The sequence below is a fragment of the Ostrea edulis genome, chromosome 2 (assembly GCF_947568905.1).
Source record: "Ostrea edulis chromosome 2, xbOstEdul1.1, whole genome shotgun sequence".
Taxonomy (NCBI): domain Eukaryota; kingdom Metazoa; phylum Mollusca; class Bivalvia; order Ostreida; family Ostreidae; genus Ostrea; species Ostrea edulis.
The window spans coordinates 69,206,143-69,214,821 of record NC_079165.1 but is presented as its reverse complement, the minus strand read 5'-3'; the positions used below and the strand labels follow the sequence as shown (position 1 = coordinate 69,214,821).

Genomic DNA, 8,679 nt, shown 5'->3' with positions numbered 1-8,679 from the left:
ACTGAACAAGAGTTTATACATCAATAAATCCGAAAACGCGATGTATTCATACACGCCTGAAAACAAATAACACAGTGCGGGGAAACTATTCAAATTTTTGCAATTGTAAATAAAGTGAATGAATTGGAATTATAAGAATCAAACATTCTTTTTGAAGAATTTATCGATGTGTAAACTCCGGACATTTTACTCACAAACTTAACATAAAAGTGCTTCGCACTTTTATTCAGTTTGTGGGTAAAATGTCCGGAGTTTACACATCGATAAATTCTTCAAAACGAATGTTTAATCCTATAATATATATATATATACATAAACGTACTAAAGTTCCAACAACACATGATACCTCAGAGTGTCGGATCCACAACATGGATACAAGGTCAAATACAAAAAATTATACAAAGCACTAAAATGACCAACGACACGAACAACGAGATTGTCAAATTTTCGGGACGACCCGTCCCTTCTTGAAGACAAACGAAAAGAATTACATAATGTGGTCAATATCAACAGAGCATAATAACAAAAACTACATATAAATACATCTAGCACTACAACTACACACTACACTAATCTACAAACGTATTTACAACGCAGACTACATGTTTTTGGTCTTTAGGCTTGCCAATCAATGTTAAAAGTGGAGCGAATTAGGACATGCCTTATTCGTCCAAAGAGCTCTATGGTTTTACTAATTAGCTTACAAAACAAGGATGATAAGAAAAGAATCTGATAGAAAAGAAACAGAAAAGCAGAAGCAAGCTGTCATTTTAGAACAAACATCTGTTAAAATCGAATATATATATATATATATATATATATATATATATATATATATACAAAGCACTAAAATGACCAACGACACGAACAACGAGATTGTCAAATTTTCGGGACGACCCGTCCCTTCTTCAGGACAAACGAAAAGAATTACATAATGTGGTCAATATCAACAGAGCATGATAACAAAAACTACATATAAATACATCTAGCACTACAACTACACTAATCTACAAACGTATTTACAACCCAGACTACATGTTTTTGGTCTTTAGGCTTGCCAATCAATGTTAAAAGTGGAGCGAATTAGGACATGCCTTATTCGTCCAAAGAGCTGATCCAAAATATACGAAGTGATAAAAATAGACTTAATTTATAATTACTAAAGAATATGAGGAAATAGAACAAGAGACCCACAGACCTTATCGGTCACCTAGATACTAGTGAAAAAGTATCACTACTTTCATGGGCTATGAAATCTAGAAAAAAATTCCTGTACTGAATATCTAAGTTAAATTCTGATGTTCAGCAACAGTATAAACAAGATGTCTTCTTAAAACTTTACTGCTCTCAAAAGTCCATACACTGATGAAAGGCTTTAAATAATAGGTGTATTAACATTAAAAACATAAAAAATATGACTAATTTGGACTCATCCTAAAGTCATAACCCTGGATTATGAAATTCACCATTTTTGGTACATCCTTTTCTGCTATTCCTAAGTATGCATTTAGGTTTTATACAGCATCAGCAAATTTACACATGCATACTATATACTAAGTTTGGCCCCACCCTGGTGTCAGAACCCTTACTCTGGAGAAAATCAAATTTACAATTATGGTAAAAGACTACCTGCTCTATCCATTTAGCACTATATACCAAGTTTGGCCCGGCTCTGGGGCCAGAACCCCTACCCTGGGGATCATGAAATTTATAAATTTGGTAGAGGCCTTCCTGCTCTACATTACCATGCATTTAGTTTTTCTTAAACATATGCGGTTCTAGAGAGAAAGATTTTTGAAAATTTGTCAATTTTGGGCAGTTTTTGCCCCACCCTTAAGACCCTAGGAGATCTGGAGTCATGAAATTTACAATGTATGTCGCCCTTGTCCCAATGATGCTTCATATCAAATTTGAAAAGAATTGGACTGGTAGTTATCAAGAAATTAAAAATGTTCAACTGTTAACGCACGACGAACGACGACGGACGACAACCAATTGCAATAGGTCACCTGAGTTTACTTAGGTGACCTAAAAATATATGCAGGCAACAAAGATTTCAAACAAAATAAAACAAAGACCACATAATGAATTAAAATGGATGAGTGTTAACAAACACATATAAATACTACACACAGTGATACACACAGACACAAAATACTACATACAGCAAACACTCACATATACACTACACATAGAGCAATGCACATAGATAATTAGATTTGATATATATCTTACAGACATACATGTAGCATTATATATGTAATCCTTTCCTTACACGTGATACATATATGTATACTTAAAAAATCCAAAGAATTCAGTAGGCCTAATGATAATGATGATGATGAATTGTTGATAACAATTCGTTTATTCTATATCTGATAAAATGTTTGATTGCAATACACGGCATTATAAAATCATGTGAACTTATTTTCGTTTCTTCACCGGTCGCGGTAGCTCAGTGGTAGAACGCTGGTTTCCAAGCTTAGAGGTCGTGTGACGCAAAAGTGCACGAGTCTGTGATGTCTTTTATTTCGAGTTCACAGGGATATATGAAATCGACATATGAATGAAAATTATTATTCTTAATAGATAAAACGTCGTCAATATATCTAAATGTCGAATTGAAGGCCACACCAAGAAATATTTCTTCTCACGTAGAAGTTTTTTAATAAATTCTGCTTCATAGGAGTATAAAAATAGGTCAGCTAATAATGGAGCACAATTCGTACCCATGAGAATTCGAACAGACTGTTTAAAGACCTGATCACCAAAGACTACAAATATATTGTCAATGAGGAACTCCAGCATATTTTTTTTTATTTCATCTTCAAAGTACCTGTGCGTGGAGTCAAAGTGGTGTTTACCCAAGAAGTTTTTGGATGACTGATCACTAGATATGAATATTTCTGTTTTCCATTTTTGTTGAAGAAGCAACTGTCTATGATGTCAAAAAGTGTAGTCTTTAATTTAATAGAAAATATTTTGTTCACTCAACCTTGTCAGATAAATCATTCACAATTCCATGAGCGTACAGGAATCAGAACCTAGGAAGATTTTAAAAGTCCAACATATCAAATGATGTCTCCAGTACTCTACTAGATCCAATCTGGTGTGCAACAAATTTTATTTCCGTTTCACCAAATATAATTGTTTCTTCTATTTCTGCAGAACCAAATCCGAGTGGTAATGGTACTCTCAATATACCCAATTTTCTGCAACTTCTATCATCAACAAATCATGGATTTTCTTGATCCGAAACATAAATTGCACATTCTGTTTCACTTTCATTTGGTTTGAAAGACCGAAAAACCTGAGATTTTCTGAAACCTACAGAAATTTGTTCTCCGCGCTGTACAAGAGGAAAGAAAACATCTTTGCATCGCATTGTTCCATTAACGTCAATTTTCTTACTTGGTGGATCTATCCCTGGTGTATATTCTGGCCAGCTTTGGATTCCATACGTATACAGCGAGACACGCCTTGATATGGCATTTGGCACATGTCCAAAATAGACGTCACCTTTAACAACAGCAAGCCCAGCCTCTTCAGGTATGATGATTCGATAGGGTGATAATTTGTTCTTGATTTCGTTTTGAATAATGCTACTCTTTGAAAAGCCTCCAACCATGATGATGGTCCTCACATCGTCAAACGATTTCCTAGCTAAAATATTTTCGATAAAGATTGAAATCCCATCTACGGCTTTCTTGAAAAATTCTTCAAATACTGAAGATTCCAAGGCAAGTTTACCATTCGCATAGGTAACACGATCCGTGTATTGTGTGTCTCGAAGCGCCTTGCTTATACTTCCCCTAGTTTTATCTTCTTTAATAAGGCTATCAAAATTGGCTGGGATTTTAATTCTAACTTTTGTTCCATTGTACGCACGCTTTGCTGTTTCAAAGTTTCTGAATATATCTAAATGATCTTTCAAACAACGTTCTTTAAACTTGTTTAACACTCCTTTTCCTCCGATTGTTTCCAAGAAATCTGCAAACTTGTCATCTACAGACGTTCCTCCTAATGGTTCTCCAGTGGCGGGAAACAACTCCTCTAATGTTCCATCGTCTGCTTGTTTGTGAACGGTGATGTCAACAGTGCCGCCTAAAACAAGATATTTCAATGTCTATTCAGTCCGAGATTCCAAGAATTTCCTTTGCCAAGGAATATCATCTTACAATATTTTGGAATAATGTTGAAAACACATTCCACATTATCTACAATAATGAAGCTTAAATTACCTCCAAGGTCTACAACCATGTATTTGGATTTTTCTTTCACCTGCTTCTGGAATGTAATATCACGTTCTTTGTCATATTTTTGCTCCAGGTACATATATTGACAGTAAATGGAGGCTGCCTCTGGTTCTAAAGCGATGGTTAGTTGGTCACTTGGTATTCCAGCCTGGAAAATATATTTTCGTCACGATTCAGAGTATTATTCCATTATTCATTTAGAAGCTTTACAGTATCTACATATTCATATAAACCGAAGGGAACTGAATCTGGAACGTTTTATCTATGTAGATGCAGATTTCAATGGCTTCACAATAGAAAAGTTACAGCAACGTGTATTTTCATATACATGATACCATGATATTTGTGCTTTAAGTCACCTCGGTTATATTCAGACTGTATATCAGGAGTGAAGACGACTTTTTTTCACATAATCACCAGTGTGAGATTGACTTTACCCATGTGAGACAGCCATGTGAGATTTTTCTGTCTCACACTGCTGCGACGTCATTTGATTGTGACGTCATATATTTTCTATGATTTACGTTACACGGTGAAGATTTACGTTACACGGTGAAGTAAAAATATTTTGCATTGTTATCTTTGAATTTTAATTTATATAGCTTTCTGGTAGACAACCTTGGGTTTTTTAGTTTACACTTACAGTGTAAACCATGTTCGGGTATGCTCTTTCTGCCTATCTAATTAGTTTTTGCATCAAAGTTCAAATGAGGATTTTGATAATTCAGAATTTTCTCAAAGCTCCTAAATTTATACACTAAACTTTAGGTAAAATGTGAGAAAAATAATCCTTCATTATTTACTCGTGGGGGATAGGGAAATTCCCACCTCTGGAACAAGATTCGCTGTCTAGGACTCGGCAAAGCCTCGTCCTAGACTGCGAATCTTGTCCCCTCGGTGGAAATTATCCTATCCCACACTCGTACTAATGAAGGATGGTATTAGTCTTACTCTATTTGGAAACATAGATATATTTTTTGTGGTAGAAAATTGCAATTATTGACACAACATCCATCATAATTTAATTATAATGACTAATGAATGAGTACCTTAACAGAGGTTTCTCGCATGAACATTTTCGCTGCATCTCCCCAAATTGTTGGCACTGTCAATACATAGTCGATGTCTTTTTCTAAGATTTTAAAGGCAATTTGCTGATGCATTATGTCCATCACAGAATTCTTCAAATGTTTAATAGATATAGAAAATATTTCCATAGCCTTCATCCTTTTCCCATTTATATCTTCTATCTCAGTGTTACGATGCAGTCTCTATAAAAAGAATTAGTATTTTAACATGCATATATCCAAACATTTCAACTTATAGAGGAAGAATACAATCATATTGCACATGTAGTTATATGGAAATCCCAATGATATAGGGTTACAGCACTAATTTGGTATAATTCTGATACCCAATGGCAATGTTTGATGTCTCTGATAAGAATGACAAGTAAATTTTTACAAAACCTGACACCACTGGTTATGTAAGATATCTGCATTTTAGGGGATGTCGTATATGTATACTAAAGTACTATGAATAAATTTTCTAAAAACTTCGTCCCGTGGGGATCTAGGTTAGAACAGGTCCTCAGTATCCCTTGCTTATCGTAAGAGGCGATTAAATGGGGCGGTCCTTCGGATGAGACCGCAAAAACCGAGGCCCAGTGTCACAGCAGATGTGGCACGATAAAGATCCCTCCCTACCAATCTAATTAAAATCAGACTTCTAAGATTCGCGCCGTATACTTTGCGTAAGAAGATCTGACATAACTCGATTAGGGGTCATGTTCATGTGAACTTTATGTTAACCAATCAGAGCGTCGCCTATGAAGTCGTCGGAGTTCACATTTCAAGGAATGTCAGCGATTGTTTGGTTTGAAAAAACAACCATCGCAGCTAGGTGACGTCACAATGCACAGTTTACGTTGACTGGCGTTATATTTCTCGCGTTAATTAAGTAATCATTTAATTTTACATGTTATACGCTTTTTTATTGGTTGAAAAATTATTGGAATATTGTATCCAACGAAAAAAAATAAATGACCGGAACTACTTTCTATTGGAATGTCGGGGATTGCTCTGGATGCTTCGTATTTATATATAGATTAAGGAATCCTGAAAAGAAAAACTTAACAATTCTATCGATCTATATAAATTTATTAAACAAAAAGAAACAAATATCAAATATAAATAATGATTAATTATGCAAAATGAAATAAACATGACTATTTGAGGACCCCCCCCCCCCCCAATATAACAACACACGTCTGCTTCTGCCACAGGGGGTATATACATGTATATATATATATATATATATATATATATATATATATATATATATATCACTCTGATCAATCATATAACGGCTTACTGATAGAAATTCAGAGGCCTGTGGTTTCTGCAATTCCGGGCTGAGAATTAAATGTATTCACCCGGGGATGACAATAGTCCAGTTTGCACCTTGCGACAACTTCCTTCATGTCACGAACCCACCCAAATATCAGATACACCGCACACTGCCTCAGAGACACTGCAATATCGTAGCCCTTTAAAACGACTATGGTTTCGAACTCCGGCATAATATTTTTTAAAAAAGCCAGGAAAACGTCAGATATTTCGGACTAAATATGTTTATGAGTGGGCACCGAAACGAGGTTTCCGTACGACGTAACAACAGCTGTGACGCCTTAGGAATTCACTGATGAAACTCGAAAAACCTTCTGTAACACTCCATTGTCCACCTGGAAGCCGTGACAACCCTCAAGAGAACCCTACCTGGCATCCCACATCTTGATTATGGACGTATCCCACGCTTTCCGTTAGTACCGACATCGAACTTTGCACTTAATTCCAGTTCCACTCAACAAAATTCCTGCAATTTTCTCTCAACAGGACTTATCTCTAACTCATCCTTTTAAAACTGCATTCTTCAGTCCACACGAGACCCGTTTGCTCAACAGTAAACAACAGTTCGTGAAAGTCGCCATTAGGCCTAACGGATTTAGTTTTTTTTTTTAAGTTGTGTATTCACAAATTACTACGCCCATCTCGAAATGACATAGAATGTAGTCCAAGAATAACTTGTTAATTCAACTCAACTCAAATAATGTTTTTATCATATAAACTCAATGTTTTAGAATATTAAATGATAAGAAATAAATTTTGCAGTTTTCCGTCTCTGTGTTTCGTGGAATTCCTCCATCCAAAGAAAATATAATAAATTCATTCCTTAAAACCATCTTGAAAACTATTCAAATCATACCCATCCCTATTCATACATAAATCGCAATTCACGATTAATTCAATTTGGGTGTATCGAACCGTCTGAATAGCCATCATTGTCTGTATGGCGCAATCTGACTGGCTGATAGTTCTCATGAATATTCCAAGCAAAAGGTCATGTGGACATGACCCCCAATGGGGTTATGTCATATCCTATTATAGCGATTGCGAGCGTATCCTAGGATCTGATTTTAATTAGATTGCCTCCCTACTCAAAGGCCGTAAGCGCAGAATATAGGCCTAAATTTTTGTAGTCCTTCACCGGCAATGGTGACGTCTCCATATGAGTGAAATATTCTCGAGAGGGACGTTAAACAATATACAATCAATCAATCTAAAAACTTCAAAATAAATGAATAGATAGAATGAAAATGTTACGTTCACCGTGGAATCATCTTGTTTTGTTGGGTTTAATTTTAAAGATAAACATGTTTTTCGTTGTAGTAGGATAAAAAATTGATGGATCAATCATAATTAGCATGTTTTAAAACCTATAACTATTGCTAGAGAATACATCATCGCGTCTTTAAATATGAGGTCCTATAATATCCATGAAATCCAGACCATCAACAATCTTGCATACTTACTTCGTCCCTATGTAGCAGCATTTTAAACCTGTGAAAGTAGTAACAGTCTTCGCAGTTTTCTTTTGGTCCTTCGTCTTCGTCATCTTCTGAGTCAGAATCTCTTTCTGCCATATTTGTGAATAGTGTCTCTGCATCAAATCCGAAAGCGTAAAATGATTTGTCTGGTTTTAGGAGGAGTGCCGTCGGAGTCTTGCTTGATAAAAATTCACCACTGTTCCACTCGTTAACTTGTACTTTTCCCCATTCATGTTTCCATGAAAATGCATATCCTGAATATGTCGTTCCAAAATCAATCGCTACGACTGGCAATCTGGTACAGTTTGATTGTATGGCCACCCTTTGTTGTCCGCCTAAATTTTATAAAGATATGATTTTACTAATACACTACGATGAACCAAGTCGTGTGTTGCATCTCATACAGATATTAATACAACACATCTAATGTAATATTTAAAAAAAAAATCAACTTAGTATCTTTTAAGACCTGAAATGCGTGTTTAAAACACCAGACAAAAAATAAGTACTTAATGCCTGAGACATAATAACTGCAGC

At 35.4% G+C, this 8,679-nt stretch overlaps 1 protein-coding gene across 1 annotated transcript; it reads right to left on the bottom strand.

The window, feature by feature from the left end:
• Nucleotides 1–250: 250 nt before the first annotated feature.
• LOC125681907 (heat shock 70 kDa protein 12B-like) lies at nucleotides 251–8,471 on the bottom strand. Its single transcript, XM_048922170.2, has 4 exons — nucleotides 8,128–8,471; nucleotides 5,306–5,527; nucleotides 4,242–4,404; nucleotides 251–4,104 (listed from the first exon to the last, which is right to left on the bottom strand). The coding sequence occupies exons 1-4, from the start codon at nucleotides 8,236–8,238 to the stop codon at nucleotides 3,236–3,238; spliced, it is 1,365 nt and encodes a 454-aa protein (XP_048778127.2). The 5' UTR covers nucleotides 8,239–8,471; the 3' UTR covers nucleotides 251–3,235.
• Between the last annotated feature and the right edge of the window lie 208 nt (nucleotides 8,472–8,679).